The sequence below is a fragment of the Aulonocara stuartgranti genome (assembly GCF_965226115.1).
Source record: "Aulonocara stuartgranti genome assembly, chromosome: 18".
Taxonomy (NCBI): domain Eukaryota; kingdom Metazoa; phylum Chordata; class Actinopteri; order Cichliformes; family Cichlidae; genus Aulonocara; species Aulonocara stuartgranti.
In genome coordinates, this window is record NC_138954.1 from 16916901 (window position 1) to 16941500 (window position 24600).

The 24600-nt window shown below is 39.5% G+C and overlaps 1 protein-coding gene across 4 annotated transcripts in view; it reads left to right on the forward strand.

Annotated features, from left to right (window-relative positions):
- Positions 1–19552, forward strand: part of klhl14 (kelch-like family member 14) — a 23905-nt gene extending 4353 nt beyond the window's left edge. For 3 of the 4 annotated variants that reach the window (XM_082512374.1, XM_082512372.1, XM_082512371.1), the window contains 8 exons: positions 852–1752; positions 3691–3812; positions 8495–8584; positions 9336–9414; positions 10111–10301; positions 11089–11247; positions 14136–14293; positions 17518–19552. In XM_082512374.1, the coding sequence (XP_082368500.1) occupies positions 875–1752; positions 3691–3812; positions 8495–8584; positions 9336–9414; positions 10111–10301; positions 11089–11247; positions 14136–14293; positions 17518–17658 (1818 nt within the window). In that variant the 5' untranslated portion in view covers positions 852–874 and the 3' untranslated portion in view covers positions 17659–19552. Of the gene's footprint in view, positions 1–58; positions 218–851; positions 1753–3690; positions 3813–8494; positions 8585–9335; positions 9415–10110; positions 10302–11088; positions 11248–14135; positions 14294–17517 lie in introns of those variants that run through there. The other variant, XM_082512373.1, reaches the window with a different exon arrangement.
- Positions 19553–24600: the final 5048 nt, after the last annotated feature.

Sequence of the window (24600 nt, forward strand, 5' to 3'; positions counted from 1 at the left end):
AGGCAAGCTGCTCACATCATTTAGTTGTGACAGGCGCTTTTAGAGAATCTGGCGACAACGGTTACGGCACGCTTGTGTCAAGTTTACACACATTACGCACATGGAAATAGCTTTTGTAACAGTCTAAGTATGAAAAAGATATGCACATCCCATTTAACTTTAGCGAAAGCTGCATTTCAGTGAATATTTTGTCGATACTCACGTCCGCTTAACTCAGGTAGGCTAAAAAAGCAAAACGCACCCGTACCGCTGCTGACGGCTCGGAGACAAACTAATTGCTTTTGTATGACTCCGTAAATCTGTGCGATGTGTAATGTCCTCATTGTGGGGGTGTGCAGCAAGGCAGGAGAAGGGATAAGTGTTGGCTGAATGCTGCATGTTATCCGTCCACCGTAGCGGCTGCCTCTTTTTTCCTTATCCGACAACTTCAGCCGCGTTACCGAGGGGGGAAAGCGCCGCAGCATCTCCGTATCCTCCGATTTTTTTTCTTTTCTTTTTTTTTTTTGTTTTGACAGCGCCCTTCAAACATCAGCCTCCATTTAAAACCATCCGCTTCTTGAGTTAAGAATGAATAAGAGTGGCACGCTATGGGAACTACTACGTTTTTGTTTGTTGCTTTACGACCAGAGCTCAAAGTTGAAGGCGAATGAAGCCGTGCTGGATGTAGATTGTCGCCGGCTGGCGTGGCATGACGGCTCTTCCCCGCTGGATGGACGGGCGATCTGTTCAATAACTTATTCGAGAAATCGTTTTCTGCTGTAATAGTTGACTGATAGCGATGTATAGGCAACGTGTGTTGTGGAAATAAATGACCTGAGGTAAATGGCTTGCATGGTTTATTTGTTGCCTAGGTGGCGTTCACATTCAGGAAGTCATGTCCAGATCGGGTGATAGAACATCCACCTTTGACCCAACACACAGTGACACCCTGCTGCATGGGCTCAATCTCTTGTGGCGAAAGCAGCTTTTCTGTGATGTGACTCTGACAGCCCAGGGACAGCAGTTCCACTGCCACAAAGCTGTGTTGGCATCTTGCTCCCAGTATTTCAGATCCCTCTTTTCCTCCCATAATGTAATCAACAATGAAGGAAGCAAAGGGGACCAGGGCAGCAGTGGGACCCCTTCATCCTCTCCTGATGACAAGCTGGTGACCACCAGCACCAGGCCCATAAATAACCTAGTGCTCCAGGGCTGCTCCTCCATTGGACTACGATTAGTGCTGGAGTACCTGTATACTGCCAATGTTACTCTTTCCCTGGACACAGTGGAAGAGGTGCTGTCAGTCAGCAAGATCCTCAATATCCCCCAGATTACCAAGCTTAGTGTGCAGTTCCTTAATGACCAGATCTCTGTGCAGAACTACAAGCAGATCTGCAAGATTGCTGCACTCCATGGACTGGATGAGACCAAGAAGCTGGCCAACAAGTACCTGGTGGAGGATGTGCTGCTGTTGAACTTTGAGGAGATGTGTGCCATGCTAGATGCTCTGCCACCCCCAGTGGAGTCAGAGCTGGCTCTCTTCCAGATGTCAGTCCTCTGGCTGGAGCATGACCGGGAGACTCGCATGCACTATGCGCCGGACCTTATGAAGAGGCTACGCTTTGCCCTTATACCTGCCCCAGAGTTGGTGGAGAGAGTTCAGTCTGTTGACTTCATGAGGAGTGACCCTGTGTGCCAGAAACTACTCCTGGATGCCATGAACTACCACCTGATGCCCTTCAGGCAGCACTGCAGGCAGACCATGGCCAGCAGGTGAGAACGAGACAGATAAACACTCAGACATAAATTCACACAATCACACCACAGAGCTGTTTGAGACTGGGCAGTGGGTAATTAAATGCCTCCCACTTGTTAAATTTGAACAAATTACAGACACAAGCATTATGCACTTGCTCATGTATTGATCCCACCGCCTGTTTAATGTAGAGCATGTAGGTGGTCGGTGTAGACCATGTAGGCAGTGTGGCATTTCAGGACTAGTTCATGAGGATTTTGGTGCTCCTGTAACATAATACCTGCTGCCAGAGGTCGTGATGCACTCTGTGCTCCACTGTATCCATCATTACAATGTTCCCTCCTGTTTTACAAAAGAAAACATGTCTTTATTTCCTCACACATCTGTGCAATTACTCTCTAATCAGTGTAGACAAGATTGCTACAATCTAGATAAAGGTTATGCATTTGATTTGTAGCAACTCTCTTGAATACAATTTGAAATGCTGTAATTGAATTGTGACCAGAATTAAATGGTAATTGCAAGATGCTTATGAACCAAGTACAGAGATGCCCTGTTACTGATATTAAAATGAAGACAAATATAATACATTCAAAATGGTTTTTTTTTTTTTAATTTGATTTGATGTTTAGAATTCCTTTTCATGAATTGGACAATGCTGCTTACATTCGTGTTGCATGCACGTGTCTCACTCACACAAAAACATGGCTTACATGTTTGTCCTGATCTGCACTTTTAGGGCTGGTTAGTACATGGCTATTGTCTCTTATGGTGACAACTGATCACAGTCAGACAGCTGAGACTTTTTTTTTTTTTTAATCGATAGTATCAATATTCAGTTGTTGTTGTTGTTGTTTTTTTTATCACTACAGTTGTGAGCCTTGGGGAAAAACAACTAAAAAAAATTGTGACACAAGAGAATCTAAACTTTATGAAAACATTTGGAAATTACTGAAATAATCATGACATAAAACCATTCTACAAGTACCTACTTGTACATTATCCCAATAATATATCTGATCCCACATATGGACCTAAACGAGCAAAGATTCAGGAATCCTCATAATTAGTTTCACATGCCACTGTTTCTCTCCCCTCAATTAATCACCATTATCTATGTCCAGGGGCTCATTTGCATATGAATAACCCTAAAACACTTCCGATTGGGCCAGCATGAGGGAGAATACACCGAGGCGACGGTGACTTACCCAAGCATAAAAAAGTAAAATATGGAAAAGGGAAAAAGGTGAATGTGTCTGAATCTAAAGGCCAGCTACTCTTAATGTTTTAGTGCATATTGTGATAAATTGGTAGATTTGTGTTGAAATCCATTAGGAGCCAGATAATGGTCATTGATGTGCAGTAAAGTGCACGGCTTTGAGGTTATATATCATATACAAACAGCAGGAAATTTCCAACAATTGGCTAAGGCATGTCACATGAATCACTGTAGCCAATGAAATGGAGACATTGTATAGGCAGGTTTATGTTCTCAATTGTGCTTTTAGCCTCCAGCATGGCACCCTACAGGACTGTCCTCGCTTCACAGCTAATTGAAAAGATATCTTTAGAGTGCAATAACGATCCAATAACACATCAAAACGATTGAGCAATTTTTATTAATCACAATAAATGTGGTCGCATATTTCCTGATTAGCAATCTTGAGTTTAGTAGAAGTACTTGGATAAGAAGCAGTTATTCATCTAGCTGTGCATTTATTCTTTATTTTATTCACAGATTAATTCATTCATACAATCAGCATCAGCAAAGTGAAAAATAAAAATACTCCAGGGAAGCTCTGTTAATATCGTCGTAGTAAATCAAGGAATTAAAGGTGTCAGGTTGAAGCTGTGCTTGTGTTTTTGTGTTTGCATGTTTTATTCCAGGCCTTAATATGTCTTTTATTGCATGTTATTGAACACTTGTCCGCACACCCACACTTTTGACATTGCAGAATCCGTTCCAATAAGAGGATGCTGTTACTGGTGGGTGGTTTGCCTCCTGGACCTGATCGTCTCCCCAGTAATTTGGTCCAGTACTATGACGATGAGAAAAAGACATGGAAGATCCTCACAAGTGAGTAGAAAGGCTGCGATTTAAAAAAATTTATATATTTTTTTACATTTATTTATTTATTTATTACCTGAGGCATCCCGTGTTACTGGCTTTTATGATGAGAAATAGTTGTTCCTTTGGATGACTTTAACACTGGTTAATTTTCACCAAAAATGAGGGACAAGAGTTCCCTAAATCCTTCAGGTAATAATGTGTCACTATCACTTTTAATATAAGTTTTTAATCAGAGCGTGACTTCACAGCACTGTGGAGCGTCATGCATGCTTTCCCTTGTTTTTTTGCTGATATGTGCTGGCAGGATGCACGATGAGATTTACTTGAATCTAATGATCTATTGTGGCTGAGACAGAACGTTAAGGAGTGACATCTTTTCCCAATTACTTTTAAATGCAGCGTGATTACTCGTTCATATTGATCAACTCATAACACTGAATTAACCCACACATGGTAATACACGACGTGGCAGTTTAGCCTGTTGACCTGGTGTCGCTGTTGATATTGGGTTTACTTAAGGTGAATAAATAGCACAGAGGGGTTAGTGGAACACTGCAGCTTAAATGTTGATGTCAACCATTCTTAGGTAACAGGGACAACAATGGAAACAAAAGCAAAAATTGATTTTTATCTCATTTTATCTTATTTTTTAATATTATAATGAAGGCAAATTGTGATAATTTCCTAGAAAACCTTTGTGAGATTTCAAACACATCCCTGCTGCACTCTCCGCTGTAGAGTGCACTATGCTCTTCTCTCTCTCTCTCTCTGTCTTCCCTGACCTTTTTAAGGCTCACTACTATATTGTTGCCATATTGCAAAGGTCAAAAAAAGAGCTAATGAGAGACCGCGTTTCTCCTTTGCCCCATCATTGCTGGACATATTGAGTTTTTGTCCTGTGTTTTGGTTGCAGTCATATCTCAGGATCACCTATCCATTCATATATATTAGCTATAGGTCTGCTTTCTGTCAGCTCGGCCCTGTGCAGTTTATGTTCTCCCTTTATGGTTCAAATTTGAATAAATCTGGTTTTATGCTTTTGCTGTCGGGTCTTAAAATCACCAGCAGTCTCTGACATGGTTTCTTCCTCTGCTCAAATCATAACATTTCCTGGCAGCAGTGTGATGTTTTAGCTCATGTTTGTCCAAACCTATTAGAGCTTTTTTTTTTTTTTTTTTTTTTTTTTTTTAACTGAAGGAGCCTTGCATACACAACAGCCTGAAGCTCGCTGTTTATGTTGTTGTTGTTGTTGTTGTTGTTTTTGTCATTAAACTCTCACTCACTGGTACAAACTGCACCAGGCAAAAGGTCAATAGGGATTTCCATCACTCAGAACTAAAAAAGTTAACACTCAAATGGTCCGTGGCCAAGTGGAAGGACAAAACTGCAAAATCATCCCCTTAACACATCAGTGACCACCTGATGTAGCCTCCTCACAATGGATGTGGAATAGAAGATTATTAACATTCAATCATAACTTTTCAATGAGCCGAAACCTGAGAGGGACAGCCTTTGATTAAGACATTCATCAACACAATTTGGGAAGAATCTGATCTCTTTCAGTGTATCTGATGTACACACTGCTCGGTGATTCCAGTGTAAAGTTTGCCATCTAGTGTACCCACAGCAGCGTGGACCAATGCAAGACAAAGGCAGGCACAGATTCAGCCACAATGCTAGGTTGTTCTTTTCTTCTTCTTTAAACCAACCTAATATTAAAATCTGGATCTCCATGCTGCATGTATGGTGTCCATGCAGCATGGCCTAGAACAAAGGAATTCAGCTCAGTGGGATGCAATTGTAGCGGTGTTAAAGGCACATCAGAGATGGAGCAGCAGTGGTGCATTAGCTGTGGAGTCATTCAACCGACCCTGACTGTGCCTCTATGCAGAGGTTTCTGACTCCCTCTAGTGAGCCCTAGAGCTCACTGTAGACCGGAGTGATGGCGTCCATCTCATAGAGGACGTGCTCATCCTGCCCTCCTATGGCTTTTCACACTCTTGGGTTAGTGGACAATTTGGGTTAAAAGGGCGCAAATAGGTTAATCGGATTCACTTTCTCAGGTATAAATACTTTAGAAGGAAAAATAATTAATGCATTTATTTTTCAGTGCACAAGATTAGCATAGTAATTCCAGTTATTATACCCTGCTACTGTAATTATCTCACCGTTCACCTACAGTATATCCCAAATGTCCCAAAACCCACCGCAGTACTCTAGATACTGTGGTCTGTGACATATTGTAAAGCAATAATCTTCTTCTCACATGGGTACGAGATGATTTTTAGTATGAGTACAAGTCACTAGACATCAAATAAAAAGCCGCCCATCCATGTCCTATATACTGCTGACTGAATGATAATGTAAATAGCATGTAAGGGAATTTGGCAGTCGTATGGCACTCGTCTTTGAGGTGCACTGGAGGCAGGCAACCTAATCCCCTCGTTTGAGATAAAGCTGTGTTTAGTGTATGTAGTATTAGTTCCTATCTGAGACTTCCCTCCCATAGAGGACCGGCACATGTCAGCCAGCTAGAGTGAGATTGCAGAGAGAGGCCAATTGGAAAGAAATGAGATTCAAGGCTGTCTAATTTTGCAGCAACTGTGATCCATCAGACGGTGGGGAGGTGACAGTGGAAATGACTGATGGAGACAGACAGGTGGGCTTTAACATTTCACTGATTTGTGCTCAAAAAGCACCGGGCCTGAGATTTATTGAGTGAACATGATCATGTTCATTATGACTGTCACCTAAGACCATTTCTCTACATCTCAATGGGGTCACTTTAGCAAAAGAAGATGAAGGAGAGAAAGGGAGCACGAAAACATACACAAAAGAAAATCCTCCATGAGGGGTCCTGCTTCAGCTCTGGGATGTTTATGCTATACTGCGCTAACACACGACAAGGGGTATCATCCACCCAACATTTTACTTATTGGACAGTGTTGCTAAGCTAGTTTCTAAGAGTCGAATTCCCAAAATAGAAATTGGTGACCTATCCAGTTAAATAAATGCAAGGTTACAAGTAATAATTATCTGATTATTAAGCAATCTGTCAATTACTTTCTCAATCAACTAAATAATTATTTTATCTACAGAATGTTAAAAAATGTCCATCACATTTCCAAACCAATGATATTCAGTTTACTACCACTAAATACTTTTTTTCCTGTCCTTTAAAGTGCTGGAGGTTTTTATGGCATCGTTATTCGAAATAGCTGAAGTCACATTCCTGTGACTGGATGGTCCAGAGAATACAAAACAAAAAGAGCAGAAAAACCTCCGATTATTTATATATATATATATATATGAGTTTTATGATATAATTTAACATTTTGCCTCATGTGAAGAGAAAATAGCAAGAGCACATTCTCCGTCACAACCGGTGCATTATACTGCAACTGAAGCCTGACTGATTTATGAGCAGGTCAGTATTATCCACCAGTATTAACTATTGGCAGTTCTCCTAATAGTTGCATTTATAATGGCCAATAAATGGAAATTATAGAAAAAGGTAAAGAAGAGAAGGGAGAAACATCCTGTGGGCAACACCTGTTTGGAAAGTGAGAAACACAACAACTAGCTGATCTGAAGACAGCTGGGCAAAGCATGATAGAGTAAATAAAGACCCACACTAAAAAATATGTTAGGGAAATCTGTTTAGGTTTCATATGTCTGAAAAAAAATGCCGGTCAATATATCAGTATATTGGATTTTTAAAATCACTAAATATCAGTATTGGTATCAATCGTAAAATCATATATTAGTCTGTCTGTAATCGCAAGTTTATAGAAAGTAATCCAGTGCAACTTTCTTTGCTCACCAGCTCTCCATCCAGACTTTTTTTTAAACTTCTGTTTGTGTTTTTTGTATCTTGCTCCAAACAAAGAACAAACAGTCTGTGTGAAATTTACTCTGACCACTCCTGTCAAATTACAGAACATTTAGCACTTTCATTATTTCCTATTCAAAAGTTAATATAATACTTCTTAGATGTTCAATAAACCTCTTTGGTCAGTGTCTCGGACAGTAATTGGTAGTAAGGCTTGACCTGTGGGTGTGGTGGAAACATTTAAGAATTAATTGAATTTATTTAAGGAGAGTGTAGATGCCATTTACTTTCCCCCTTTGAGTATAAGAGCGCAAACAGAGTTACACCAGATGTGTTGATCAAATTGAGGGTTGTGTTTGGGCTGGAGCCTATCCCAGCTGTTCCTGTTCAAGAAGCGGTGTACAGCTTGAACAGGTCGCCAGTCAATTGATGGCTGTGTTGATTCTGATTAAAAAACAAAAGTTGCACGTCAATCTATTTTCTATATGATTTTGAGACAAAAGAGGTTAAAAAGTTATCCAGATGCTACAAAGAGTGGCTTTTTTTGTTCGTGGTTCAATGGCATAACTTTTACTGTTACATGGTTCTTATTTTAAATGACCTGACAGTTTTATTAAATGTGAGACTTATGGTAGTGCTTTCTAGACTGCAATGTGTCCTGAACAGAAAAATATTGGCCTGTTTTTAATTCTCATATTTAATGATACAAAGTAATTGCTAACCACAGTGGATTTTTGAAACCACCAGCACAGTACACCTATAACAGCCAGGGCACACTCACAGGGTACTGTTTATATACAAATTTCTCTCCACATGTTTTTAAAACTGACTTTTTGACTTTTTGTCTGTCACCTAGTAATGCCTTACAACAGCGCACATCACTGCGTGGTGGAGGTGGAGAACTTCCTGCTGCTGCTAGGCGGAGAGGACCAGTGGAACCCCAATGGTACAGTCGCTGCTTTCCACTGATTTCACGCAGCAAATTTTTCATGTTCACTTAAACTGGAGTTTATGTAAGTTCAAGCCCATCAAGTTAATGTAACACTTTCAGATGGTTTGAAACACTCATCCTGCAGCCAGATCAGCTCTGAGTGGACAAACAACACTCCAATCAACACTTGTCAATAATTGGCACAGAAAAATTACTGTTGTTTATGATGAAATATTTGCAATGTAGAAGTGTTAAGAGGGCTTTTTGCAAAAAGGTGGCAACACAGTGCCATAGTAAGAAACAAAGACTGTAAATGATCAAAGATTCTTACTCTGCCTTTTTGTTCTTTCACCAGCTATCACAGTAATACAACAGCCAGGCAGATGTACACTGCACTTAGTGAAATTAGTTGTTTATTCAGTTTTGAGAGTAGGAATCAGCTTACTACAAATGCACATCATGAGAGATGATTTGCAGTCTTTTGAATACAACATTACCAAGAGGTGATCTCTCTGTGCTTAGAAAACATGACTTCAGTCAGCTCTTGTTAGCTCAAACAGCAGCAAAAAGGCAAATCATCACGTGTGGGCGGTGATTAATGAAGACTGGGGAGAGTTGCATTTGTGAATTTTATTGGTACACAACAAACAACATTAGAAAAGATGTGGCCAATAAGAACTGATCATTACATTAGCATGTCTAAACTGTACAAAAAGAAGCTTTATTTTGAGCTAAGTTATTTGTATTCTACTGTTCTGTTTTGCAGGAAAGCACAGCACTAATTTTGTCAGCCGCTACGATCCCAGATTCAACAGTTGGATACAGTTGCCTCCAATGCAGGAGAGGTGAGCCTTTTTTTGTCCTCAGAAATGTTGACATCAGTACTAGCTTCTGTTTACTCAGCTTCAGTAACCCATTTTCTCTCATCCATCTCTCATTACCGTGTTTTGTATATTTCTCAGAATCTCACCACTCATTGCATCACCTAATAAGAAACGGAAACCTTTATGACCTTAGTGAAGTTCACAAGTTTTGGCATTCATGAAGATGCTACTTGGATTCTAGTTGTAATTTGTGAGATCCAACAACTTCACAAGTCTTCTGTTCAGCTGTGATAGCAGATGTGTAGTTCTCTTGGGAAATGGTGTTTAGAAAACCTAAAAATATAAACATCCACATAAGATTAAAAAAAAATGCTACTACTCTTACCTAGGTGTACAAAACCAGCCAACAGAAGAATAAAGTAATGCTCATTGGGCTGTAAACAGACCTATGTGCTGTTTTTTTTTTTTTGGTTCAAAATCCTTTTACAAGGTATTACATCATGCAGAAGTAAGCAAGCCCATTACACAGGCATGAAAACAGATGCTCACAGCCTAGAAGCTTGTACATGCTTAACTTATCTCTCGTCTTATGATGTTTTTTTTGTTTTTTTAAGAATGATTTGCACCTTAGACAGAAGCTGGAAAAAACTAAAAAACAACAGTAGTGATTCTCATCATCGGTTTAATGATGTTGTCTGGTTAATACGTCCTCCTCAGGAGAGCCAGCTTCTTTGCCTGTCGCCTGGATAAGCACCTGTACGTGATTGGTGGCAGGAACGAGGCGGGCTACCTCTCCAGCGTGGAATCCTACAACCTGGAGACAAATGAGTGGAACTACGTGTCGTCTCTGCCACAGCCTCTGGCTGCCCATGCAGGAGCGGTGCACAATGGCAAGATCTACATATCAGGTCAGTTACAGGAGCTGTACACGAGTCGCATGTATTATTATTATTACGCCTTATTATTATGCAAAAAGGGGCGCTACATGGAGGGAACTGTACAAAAAGACACATTGTGTTTATGGCACATAGAGGTAAACACATCCATTTAATTACACCACAAAGAAAAACCAACTCCACTCCACAAAAATGATTAAAATCAATGCATCAGGACTGATTGTTCAGTTGGAGCTTGAGGTGAGCTTATAGAGACTAAAGTAGGCTTGAGTTTTAAAAAAAAGAGAGAGAAAGAGAGAGTGAACCTCTTCTTAGTAACAGCACAGCCCCAGATTACCATCCAATATTACCTCAGACTCCCTCAAGAGATATGTTCATGTAAGTAGCAGAGTTTCTGAAGCCCTGTAAAGAGGCTTGAATGTATACATCAGTTCTTCTTCAAAGAAATGGCCACAGAAATAGTTCAAATTTGTAATGCTTTTTATTAGATATATTTCAATATAACTTTGGTTTGTATAATTCTTCTACTTGCTGACACCAGAAAGTCATATATTAGATTTTAGTGATACGTCAGTGAACCACTCATCACCTCCCTGCAGGAAAATCCGGAAGTGAAACCCTCCTCTTTTACAAACTGACTCTAACCAAAGTTTTCTTGAAGAGCCAAAAACGTTTTTCTTTTCCAGTTATTTACTGTATATCTGGGGATAGTACTACATTTGGATCCAGTATGTCCACGTGCCGCGTGCTGTAGCTCCACAGAGTATTAATGACACACTGCTGTGTTTACCTGCTGCAGGAGGCGTGCACAATGGCGAGTATGTCTCCTGGCTTTACTGCTACGACCCTATAATGGATGTGTGGGCGAGGAAACAAGATATGAACACAAAGCGTGCCATTCATGCTCTGGCTGGGATGAATGACCGCCTGTATGCTATTGGTGGAAACCATTTGAAAGGTAAGCACTCGAGCTTTTCAGACAACGAACAGAAAGCAGGTCAAGATTGATACTTTTTTGAAAAGTACGTGTGAAAATCATGTTGCCATTGTGAGCAGGCAGTGACCTTAATTACCCTGTGCAACACTGTAGCCTCCATTTCTCGCACTCTTTAGTATTCATAGTACAAAATGTGAAAAAGAACAAAAACGTGTGCTGTTCATTTGCATTTTTTCAGGAAAACTGAATGTGGTCATGGGAATTATGACAAGCTCAGCTTGTCTCTCTTTGAATCCTCTCTTTAGCTACGCTCTTTCGTTAAAACACTGTTAAACAGATGTGTTCAGTTGGCTCTTCATTGCTGCAAATTCAGCTCATAAAAAACCTGCACGTGCCTCTGAGTATGACTGTGTCCATATCCAAACTCGTGTTTCCTCACGCTCACCGTAGGAGCGAATCTGTGCACATCGATGGCTGTCTTGCTGGTTTGTGTCTGTGAGTTGGTGGTGAAGGAAGAAACCTTGAGATGTAGTGAAACTGTGAGGGAGGTGGAACCGAATGCGGCAGATGGAGGAACAACAAAAATTTGTCTCTATCAGCAAATAGACAAAAAAAAAAGTAACATGTCTGCAAAAGTTTAACTAAAGGGGAAACCCATCAACTGGACACAAGGAACATACTGGACACACTGGCGAGAACAGAATAAAGATTCAAACCATGAGAAGCAAAATAAAGCCTAACGCCTAAAGCATTATGTTGAGAAAGAGAACGGCTGTGGTCAAATATCAAATTGCGCAAATTCTTTAAATACTAAATATAAATGCTTCAAAGCTTCCTTTATTACCTCCTTTAGCACAGGATAAACTGAACCATCCTTTAGTAAAGGAAAGAACGTAATGCCATATAGTGCCACATAGTGAAGGACTGTAATAAAATTTGCTTTTTGTCAAGGCGTCGCTTTAAATCAAAACTTTAACTATATTAACGTTTTTTTTTTTAAAGATTATTATAGTTCTGTTTGCCTTAGTTATGCTCACTGTTGTATTGACAGGCTTTAGGAGTCATTCTTTTTTTTTTGGGTCAGCTGGGATAGGCTAAGTGAAGGATAGAATGAATTGACTGAATGAATAGTTTCAAGAAAAAGGAGGAAAGGAGTTACACTGGACCATCTCCCCAGCAGGAAAAAATAAGAAAAGATTTCTCTCATTTCGTAGGATATAGAGCGTGCTCTTTTTTTCTTTAAAATTCATATCTTTTTAGTGAAATAATATTTTTTCAGCGGTGATTCCTGTAAGAGCACAATGGGGTCGTTTCAATATGGCACACATCTGCCGTCATGTTGTTAACCAGCCTTGTGTCAGTGCATTCACGTGGTGGTTTGTGTGGATTTCATTTACAGTGGTACTGTAGCGCAAGCACATGAAACCAAAACTGTCTGAAACCTGATTGGTCCACAGGAATGTTTGACTTTAGTGTTTTCGGTCTAGTTTTCTTTTTGTGATGTGATGGTGAGTTCAGGTTTTATGCTATTGTTAAGGGTACTGAGTTTTTTTAGTTCATTTAATAAAAAAATAATGGTATACTCATAAATTAGATTATGAGTACAACATTATTATTACACACCAATTAGATAGATTAGTAATTAATTAATACAACAAACTCATGCATTTTAAGAAACTTAGAAAATAATCTCTTAGAAGTACACAGGAGCCAGCACCAGTTTGTGGAATCCGCCATGTTGCTTCGCCATCTTGAATGCATTTATTCCTGATATTGTCGCAATTATTTACTGCCTACAGATTAGACATGCGATTCTAAAACTTAAAATTCAGTTTAATTCAACTGAATCCGCTAAGTGTAGAGCAATGTTACACAAATTTCAAAGACAATTTCACTTGACAGCTGCTAACAGTGGGTAACAGAGGCTAATGGCAGCTAATAGCGGCAAAAAACAGAACTTACTGACAAGAGCAGTCCAGGATATCCTCAGCAGCTCACCTCACAATCACTGTCTTCGGTCAAAAGTGAGCTTCACTGACTCATCGGCTTGTATCGGACTCCTTTCACAAAGCTTTACAGTCAAGGTTAATATCAGACTGATAGCCTACCCAGATAGCTAAAAGAATTACTTTGCTAGCTGGGTGAATGGTAACTAAAATATCCCAAAACATTTAATGTAAGTATTGATATTATTAAAATATATTAAAATATAGTGTGTGCAAAACTGGTAATACAAACATGGTGGCCAGCCACAGCTGTTATGGGGTATAGTCTAAATTTAATGTTTTTGATCTCTCCTGTCTAAAACATGTTTGTCCTAAAGCGGCCACCGTAGCTGCCTGTCTTTGCTTCCTGCTGTCTTGTGTTGAGTGCCTTCTGTGTTCCTCTGCCTCTGTTATCACATTCAGTGTGAGTCTTCTTGTGTTGGCGTTAGTTATTTGTCTTTTGGGTTATTTCCTGTATTTCTTTGATATATTGTTTTCTTTCTTTGTTGGATTGCTAGTTGGATCGGGGTGATTGTGGCTCAGGAGGTGGAGTGGGTTGTCTTTTAATCAAATGGTTGGTTGTTTAATCTCCGGCTCCTGCAGTCTGCGTGCCAGAGTGTCTTTGGGCAAGACACTTGCACCTGATGAATCCATTGGATTGTGATTCTGTGTGATAGATAGAAAGTCCTTAAGGGCGTGGAATAAGTTATGCTCCCATGTTCACCACGTGTCCTGCCCTCTGTGTCACTGTGGATTTGTGCTTTTCTTTGGGTTTCTGTTCCTTTTAGATTTTGTTTAACTTTTGGGAAAAATAAACACTTGCCTTTTATTTCTAACATCTGCACACCTTTTTCACCCTACCTCTACTGTAACCTAAACCTACGATGACAGGGTATCTTATCTTATCTTATCTCTGTCATGTAGGTTTCTCCCATCTAGATGTAATGTTGGTTGAGTGTTACGACCCAAAAGCTGACCAGTGGAATATCCTCCAGACACCCATCCTGGAGGGTCGCAGCGGTCCAGGCTGTGCCGTTTTGGATGACAGCATTTATCTTGTGGGAGGCTACAGCTGGAGCATGGTATTTAATGTAGTACATATATGTCTTTATCTATCTATCTATATATATATATATATATATATATATATATATATATATATATTAGGGGTGCAACGATACTCGTATCGATATTGAACCGTTCGATACAGTGCTTTCGGTTCGGTACGCATATGTATGAACAATACAAAATTTTTAATTTATTTTATCAACTTTCCTTCTGACGATGCTGTCTGTGTTGAGCGCTCAATGAATCTGTGCTCGACAGTGCAGCCTAGGCGGAGTAGTCGAACGCAGATTCACTGAGCGCAGGGCAAGCTAGCGAGACAGAAGTTAAGCTCTCCTTGCAACATGGCAAATTGAACCTCCCCCACCCTCATTGAGATCTGGCGTTTGGAACTATTTTGGTTTTTATGTGAAGTATGACCCTGAAGGTAAGCGCGTCATGGACAAAAGTAAAACAGTATGTCGGATGTGCCACGCAATGCTCAATTTGTGGGAACTAGTGCGTTAGCACAGTTAGCTTGTTAAGGTGTTGACGCTGTCAAGCCCCATGCACGGGGCAATCCGTGGTAACTCGTTAACGGAGATTTGCCCCGTTATGGCGTTAATGTCATTTTAACAAGATTAACGCTGACAGCACTAGTGGGAACACAACAAATATGACTGCACATTTACGCGGACATCATCCTGGTGCAAAGACAAGTGGAAGCAGGCAAAAACAACAAGCACGCATGCTACAAACTTTACCCGAGTCATTTAGACAGCCGTTAGCACATGATTCTCCTTATGGGACCTGATATGTTTAATATGCTGCTGAGAAAATACCCCAGAAGAAGCGTATAGTATAGCTTTTATTTTGGAAAGAGCCATTTCTCTGTAATAAAGTCTCTTTTCCAAAGATGAGTGATTTCTCTATCAGATAGATTTTTTTTATCATTATTTTGTTGTTTCAGCGACATTAAGTTTAAAAACTGCACTTTTGAGTTAAAAAAAAAAAATATATATATATATATATATATATATATATATATATATAATAAATGACAAATTAAAAAGGTATGAAAATTTTTTTTGTATCGAAAAAAATATCGAACCGTGACACCAAAGTATCGTTGCACCCCTAATAAATATGTATATATGTATGTGTGTGTGTGTGTGTGTGTGTGTGTGTGTGTGTGTGTGTGTGTGTGTGTGTGTGTATGTGTATATATTAGGGGTGCAACGATACACAAAATTCACGGTTCGGTTCGGTTCGATACTTTGGTGTCACGGTTCGATATTTTTTCGATACAAAAAAAATGTTCATGCCTTTTTAATTTGTCATTTATTAAAATTATAAACATATATTTTAACTCAAAAGTACAGTTTTTAAATTTAACCCTAACCCTTGTGCGTGTTTTTTATTTTGACAGCGAATGCGCACCTGCGGACCACTTATGTGCAGCCCTGGTTATTTAGCTCGTCATATTGCAGCCACAGAAATTCTTTGTCCATGAAACCATAAAGCTGCACTTTCTTTTTGCCTTATAGTCTGATTTGTCATAACTTCTCCGTTTTGTGGTAAGCTTTTCTTTGGCTGTCACTTCTTCACCTTGACCTGTCTTATTTGGCTCAGCAGAACTAAAATATATATATCCTGCTGCTTTTACACACGCACTCACATAAGCTCAGCGATTCTCTGCGCAATCAACCTCTCACATGTTTAAGCTTGCTGCGGGAGATTTCACTTGTCATGTTTGCATAGTAAGCTAACGATTAATAAGACGATGTCAGAGGAATTGGTGCGCAAATTATCATCACTCACAGATCAGTGCTGTCGCTCTCTATACACAGTTCGCACGATTGCAAAGTGAAAGCAAAAAAACAAGCGCAAATTCAAACGCGATTTCAATATGTCACATATTGACAGTGGCTCACCGATGCCAATGACATAATTACCCAGCTACATTTCTGAAAGAATGCAAAAGCATTGACATATATTTTTCCTTCCTACAATAGCCCGACGGGCAGGGCAGAGATAGATTTTGGTAGCCCGACTGAAAAAAATCGCTAGCTCCAGGACGTCGGGCTAGCGATATTGTGAGCCCTGTATCTGATTGAGGAATCACTCATCTTTGGAAAAGAGAGTTTATTACAGAGAAATGTCTCTTTCCAAAATAAAAGCTATACTATCCGCTTCAATGAGCTATATTCGGGCTATATTCTCAGCAGCATAAGGAGAATCATGTGCTAACAGCTGTCTAAATGACTCGGCTAAAGTTAGTAGCATGCTTGTTGTTTTGGTCTTTGCACTAGGATGATGTCGGCGTAAATGTGCAGTCATATTCGTTGTGTTCCCACTAGTGCTTTCAGGTTAATCTCGTTGAAATGACCTTAACGCCACAACACGGCAAATCTCCGTTAACGAGCTACCGCCGATCGCCCCGTGTGTGGGGCTAGACGGCCAACACGTTAACGAGCTAACTGCGCTAACACACTAGTTCCCACCCATGTAATTGAGCATTGCATGGCACATCCAACATACTGTTTTACTTTAGTCCATGACTCGCTTACCTTCAGGGTCATACGTCACATGAAAACCAAAATAATTCCAAACGCCAGATCTGAATGAGGGTGGGGGAGGTCCATGTGTCTCGCTAGCTTGCCCTGCGCTCTTCCTTCTGACTATGCTGTCTGTGTTGAGCGCTCAGTGGATCTGCGCTCGACAGTGCAGCCTAGGCGGAGTAGTCGAACGCAGATTCACTGAGCGCTCAACACAGACAGCATCGTCGGAAGGAAAGTTGATAAAATAAATTACAAATGTTGTATTGTTCGATACATATGCGTACCGAACCGAAAGCACTGTATCGAACGGTTCAATATCGATACGAATATCGTTGCACCCCTAATATATATGTATGTGTATGTATATATATATATATATATATATATATATATATATATATATATATATATATATATATATATATATATATATATATATATATGTGTATATATATATATATATATATATGTATATATATATATATATATATGTATGTGTGTGTATAAAACTGTGTCTTCAGTACAAGTTAGAATAAAGCTCAGTATTTTTGGGGCACTTTAATTTTTAGAAAGGGTTGCTCAGGCAAGAAGAAACTCTGGATTAATACATATATAGTTTAGTAATTCCCCACAGAAATCCAAACAGCACTAAGAGGCCTAAAGAAAATCAGTTGATTTTCTTGTTTTTCTTTTTCCCTCAGGGGGCGTATAAGTCTTCGACCATCTGCTACAGCCCAGAGAAAGGAACATGGACAGAGTTGGAAGGAGAGGTGGCAGAGCCTCTAGCGGGCCCAGCCTGCTCCACCGTCATACTGCCCGCCTGCCTGCCTTTTAACAAATGACAACTAATCCAGCCGACGGGTGTCGAGGGTGATGGGCAGCAGAGTGATTGGGGGGAGGACCATCAATAAGCAAAACAGTTGTCAACAATTTCATGACAGATTTTCCAGTCATACACTGGGGGTGTGTATAAATTATTTTTTTACAAGTTTGACCAGAGCACTTTCGTTATTCTCTCTACTGAAGGATCGAAGAAAAAAAAAAAAAAGATAATTGTGTGAGTCATGTATTTAAACTCATCTGTGTTCTGAGAAATGGTTGGTTCCATATTCGATTTTTTTTATTTAAGCGGATAGTAAGTGTTTTTGGCTTCTCTTCTATAGCACGCATAGTGTTGAGCTGAATTATAGCTTTCAAATCCATTGTATCTTGTATTCAGTAGCGGCATAACTCCAGCTAAATGCAGTGTTGTTTCAAATTACATCGGGACATGAAGTTACACTAGGACTGGGTGAGTAACATGACCTGTGATGATCAAAATGTATAAATAGTCTTCATCCGTTATGTTATTGCTCATTGTTCTATGGCTGGGTACGCTCACTTATTACCTGGTTAGAGAATTATACAACAGTTTTGTTGTCTGTCTCTGAAAATGAACATATTTGCGCAATCAAAAGGGGACATTTTCAGAAAACCCTAACAGCTGTCACTATTTAACTGTCACGGTATGTGCAGAAATGTTCAATTAGACATGGAATTAGACATGAAAGTAGATAAACAACCAGGAAGACACTTTAAAAAAGACACAAATATACTCATTGATCTTTTTGAGCATGTGTCCACATGACCCAGCCATATTTTTTGATCTTAAAGGGGGTCTATTATGTTCTTCCTTTTCCTCTATCATGTATATACTGTGAAAATGGTGTTTTCCTTCATTAAATATGGTCAAAGTCTAAATAGTGTATGTGCAAATAATCCCCACAATCACTTTCAAACAGTTTTTCTACTTTTGGCTCTGTATGATGTCATAGAAAGTGGATTTTTTTCAATATGATCATCTCAGGCATGCATTTGAGCACCGAAGCCCCACCCACAAACCTTCTGCTTATGAGGAACAGCCAATCAAAAGGAAGTATGCTTAAAGAGCGTGGGAACTGGAATTAAAACAGCAGAAGATTAAGTGAGAGGCAACATCAAGACCCAGTATAAGTTAAATAAGGTTTTTTTTTTAAACTATAAATCACACAAAGCTGTGCAGGACTCAAAATTTGACGCTGGAAATGAACATAACAGATCCCCTTTAATGATTTAACTTGTTGAACGACGCAAAACTCTAACCAATGTCATGCTGCAGGCAAGACAATTTAAGGATCATTATTGATTGCTAATATTCACATGAATAACTTATAATTAACTAATGTTAATTAAACAATGATGGTACAATCAAATTGTAACTATTAGCCAACGTGTTTCTGGGTAGCACATTGGGCTAAACTGATGCAGAAGACACTTGTGTAGCTTGTTCTCCTGTACAGCTTAATTTTAACAGGCCTGTTTGTGAGGCCACATAGCATTACCTTGATGAGATTTTAATCTTTAATGTATAAAAGACTAAATTAAACAAACATACAGTGGGCTTTAATGCACTAATAGTGAACTTTTATTTCAGCAAAGTTCACTAAAATGTAAAATGTAAATTACTGAATGTGCTGTGTTTAAAAAAGTATCTTCAGTACAAATGAAGTCCAGTCTTGTCTACGTTATGAGGTTCAAAAACCTGACTCTAATTATTGATGCAGTACCTGTTGAATTCTTTAAAGAAAAAATGAAAAAAGAAAAGAAACGTTGATTTCATTCTTGTAAATAATCGCCTGCAGTGAAACATTTTTGTGCACTCAACCTTGGATTTATTCTCAAATCCTGTTATGTCCTTTGCATTTTAGAATATGAAAATAAAATGACTCTTGATGATTAAAATGTGTCTGAGTTTGTGACATTTGTTCAAGTCCAGCGACGAGATGTGAACAATCCCACAAGGGGAACTACCTTTAAACAGAAACGTTTCTCAAAATCACGTCACAAAAATCTGCTTAAAACTTTATTTAATAACAATAACTTTATTAGACCGCAGATACTCAAAGAAAAGCTAACCCATCAAAACGAACCCGATTCCTCCAGAGTTAAGGAGCTACAACCTCAAAACCACGATCACCTGTAGTTTTCAAATAAGAAAATTTTAGCAAATCAGATCAGAAATCTGAGAAGTCAGCTGCAGTGATCAGGTCTCAGTAGTTCTGCTGTATATATGTAGAAACCGGTCAATGTAGCGTTTTATATATTATTAATAAAATCCTAAAATAAATTCAGAATTTTTCTAGAAGCCAGTGAAGGGCAGCAAGAATGGGAACGATGTGCAAGTGTCAGTAGTGAATACAAAGGGTGACCTGGTGCAAGGGTGGATTACAAAGTGGTTTGCAGGGGTGCAGTCACTGTGGGCAGGTTAGAGCAACATAAATTGAAGCCCTACTGGATGCCTAGAAAGCCGAGGTGCTCTGACCTTTGAGGTCAGCCTGCCTGAACTAATGCTAAAGAAAAGAGGAGGAAAACAAAAACACCTTGATAAAGCAAAGGAAGGAACGTTTAGTAAATTAAGGGAGTGCGGTCATCAGTTCATGAAGCTCAGGCATGCTTGGGTTATGCAGCAGGACAATGATCTGAAACAAGTCCACCTCTGAATGGCTCAAGAAGCAACACAATGACTGTTTTGGAGTGACTCAGTCAAACAGTGGACTCAAATCCTACTGAGATGCTTTGACCTGACCTTAAACAGGCCGTGATCGAACACACCAGTGTGGCTGAATTCAAACAATTCTCCAAAGAAGAGTGGGCCAAACACAATCACAGTCGCTTGATTGCAGTTCTTGCTTCCAATGGGGCAATAAAAAGCCCCATTATAGTTTACACAGGAATCTTTTTAATAGTTCAATTTGTGTTTATCATAACTGCACACTTTCCTTTATATTTATGTTCTAAAACATTCAAATTGAATTAATTATGGGTTTGAGTCACTTTTATAGAAAAATAAGTTAACCGAACTCATTGCCCCCAACTGTATCTGCCTTAAGGCCTCTGCTGCAGTAAATATTACTAGTCTAGGTTTGCTTGGTTCCCTGTAAAAATGTGAATGTGGGTGCCAGTGTTAAAGCACTCAGTAGAGGCACGAAAGCACAAATAAAAAGTAGTTTAAGTTTAAGCAGTGATTAGTGTGAAATTACAGTAAAATTAGATATAGTGCTTAGAGACAAATACCCACTCACCACACCCACTGCATGAGTTGATTCCTGGAAAAAGCTGGAGGAGAAGTGGCTAATTTCCAGTAGGAATGATTTTTACTGATAGAAATACAAGTATAAATCTAAATCTGGGGTCATGCTGACCCTACTCGGTCACTCGACGATTAAAGAGACGCCTGTTAAACCTCTCAGACTGACTGTTGTACATAATACCAGTAAAGACTTGTCCTCATACTCTGAAACAAGCTCTTCCAACAAAAGGCGAGACTGTTAATACATTTAAGCTTTTGGCACCTTAGGATACCAAAAAAAAAAAAAAATCACACCCTGCAAGAATCTCCAAAACGTGAAGCAGCAAGCATACAAACCAAACCTGATGTTTACCCCGAGGGCGGCCTCTCATGCCAGACCAGATTTGATTTTCCAACCATTTATTACCAGCTGTCTCGTGCACAAAACGGCACGCATGTCTCCCTGCACATACACCTGATGTTTCCCGTTTCAGTGGAGGCAGTTTGTCTGCTTGGCGTCTCCATTTCACGCATCCACCTGGCCACGTGCCCAGAGGATAAGACGGCAATTATTTCCTCACAGAGATGATTCTGTTAGATTACATAAATCCATGTCTAATTCTCTCAATATGGCGTCAGGACACTAGAAAATACTGAGCGTGCTCCATGTCAGAGTCCTTAGAGACATGTCTGACAACAACTACAAAGATACTGCAGTCTGTGAGCTCGTTCTTTGGCCACTGGTGACTAGACATTATCGCTATCACTTGAGGAGACTTTGGGTAATGAAAGAATAGCAGAGTCTTGATTAAGACAAACACATGGAGTGGCGTCCAAGGAGGAAAATTAAGAGGTTTAGAGGGAGAAATGCAGCTTTAACTCTGAGTGTGTAGCATGCGTGGACTTGAAGTCTTCATTTACCCTTCAGTGTTGGTGGCAGCAGATGGTTTCTGCAGTGCTCTCAGTCCCACCGCTAACACTTCTCCTCCTCAGCGCAGGGAATACTGGGATTGCTTAAAATGAACATGGCTGACCTTTTAATTAACTACGTGGACCATCATGCTCTGTTTTAATTAAAGGGAGAGTATTCTCTGTCCTCGGCTCTAGTTTAATAATTATACAGGAGCGTATACAGTAAAAGGGCTTATAAAAATATAACCTCAGATGATCAACACATGATTGCAGTATTTCAGTATTCATTTAACAAAAATTAAGCCAGAAGCACCGTGTGAAAATCTTCAGCTCCAATAGGAATTAATAGGGTAAGTAGCGGTCACCTGCTGCTACACATATGCACTCAGTTAACTGATCATTAGGAAATGTGAGCACCTCTATAGAAGAAGTAGTTTGTCTGGAGCACGGGGGTGTTGATAGGTCAGTGCCAACGAGGAAAGCATCAGTAATGGTCTCAGAGAAAAAAAGTATGGCTGCCCTTCAATCTGGGATGGGTTATAAGGTCATTTCCAAACAATCTAGAGTCCATCAGTTTACAATGATGAAGATTATTCAGAAGACGATGCCAATACAACTGCTGATTTTCTCGGGAGTGGACGTCCCAGCAAATTCACCCCAAAGTCAGACAGGACAAAGCTCAGAGAAACTGCAAAAAACCCAAGAACGGCGTCTCACACTCCACAGACATCAGTTAGCATGTTAGATGTAAAAGTTCATGACGGCATGATTAAAAAAGCCTGAACATGTTTGGCTTTTTTTAGAAGGGTTTCCAGGGGAAAACGTCTTCTGTCCAAAAAGCACATTGCAGCACGACTTAAGTTTGCAAGGTACATCTGAACAAGCCACAAGACTTGGTGGTGGTGGAACGGGGATGATTTGGGCTAATTTTGGAGCCACAGGACATGGGTACCTTGTAGTCACTGAGTCAATGCCTAATTATTCTAGAGCAAACTGTCCAACAGCTAAAGCATGCAGCAGGACAAAGATCCCAAACACAGCAGCAAATCTACAAGAGAATGTGCAATGAAACCTCAATCCACTGAAGGAATGTTGTAAAGAAACATCTTCTACAATGATACAAGGGGCTAAAAGTTGCACAAAAGACAAAAGAAAAGGTGATTCTACAAGCTACTGAATCAAGGTGTGGACTTAGTTTTTCACATGCTGCTTCTGCAGTTTTGCACTATTATTGTTAAATAAATACTGACACAGTGCTACTTGTTATGTATTGTTGTTCATCTCAGGTTGTATTTGCCTAATTTTAAGAGCTTCTGAGGACCAGATTTTTTAAATATATACGTTTATATCCTGATATGTAAAAACTCTGAATGAACAGAGGCTGAGATGAGTTTTTAAAAGAACGGTTAAGAGACCAAACTGCAAAATTTGAAAGATAGCATCACGGTCAGTGAGACTGATGCTTAAACATTTGTATCTTTTCATTTAAGCACTATATATTCAGATCTTCTACCTCTGTGTCGCTACTGTTTTGAATGGATATAATTAAGTAATTTCACCATCAATCTATCCTCAGTATCTCATAATGATAAATTATTGTCTTAAAAAAATGATAATCTTTCATTTACGAGACTATTCAGACTCTGCTGTGGTACTTCAGACTGCACCCTGTTTTCTTTAATTAAGATGTGGTTGAAACTCTGAGCCACCTGAGGCAAATTTTATTGGACATAGTTTAGAAAGCCACACTGTGTACATAAAGATCCCACGTTCCTGAAGGCACCGCCGGCACAAAAACTAAATCACGAAGTCTAAGAAATTCACTTATGGTGAGGCATCAATCAGGTCAGGGGCAAAAAAAAGGTACTTCTAAAAGCATTCAGTGTCCTCAAGGGCACCGTGGCCTCGATAACTGAGATGGAGGACGTTTTGAAGCACCTGGACCCTACAGAGAGAAGGCTTCAATCAGAGGAGGTGACCAAGAAAGCCCTTCTAACAGAGTTTGAGAAGTCTGCTGCACAGAGGAAAGTACCTGCTGGACAAAGACTCCATCGTCTCCATCAACTTTTATGGTGGAGAAGATCGAGTCGAGTTACAGAGAGTTACAAAGAGACGACAGCCGGCGTGGAGTCTGTCAAAAAGCAGCTCAAAGGGCGAAGAACAACAAATCTAATGAGTTAAAATGCTGATCAGCCTCCTGAACTAAGCACAATCAGTCAGTTCCAAACAATATCAATCAATGTCCTTAAACATTTGTTGTTTATATTGAATGCACCTTATCAGCATTTTTGAGCCATGATAACTGATGACTAATAGATGCAGCTACATTAAATTTTCATGGCTGAAAAACACATTAAAGCTCTTTTAAAAAGTGCACACAATTTAAAATTCACTCCAAATGTCAATCTAGACTAAAAAATGACATAGCTTAACATAAGTAAATCAGTCGTCTCCTATAAAACAAATCTATATCTCTATCTTTTCTCATGATTCAATTATTGAATTATGTTTCATATAATTCTGTACACACGTGAGTAACACTTTAGTAACACGTGTGCCTGTTTATGTCTGTCTGTAAGAAATCATCTTACTTCTATCGCATGATTAACGATTCAAAATATTGATTCGTGTTTTATGTGCCTATTTTTTCCCTGTGAAGTTTCCTGATTCTAATTTTTTACTTTAAACAAAACAAAACTTGCCCAGGGACTACAGATGGAAATTAGCTAGCAGCTAAATCTAGTACAAGGCATTGTTTCCCTTTGTGTGATTAATATTAAGAAAT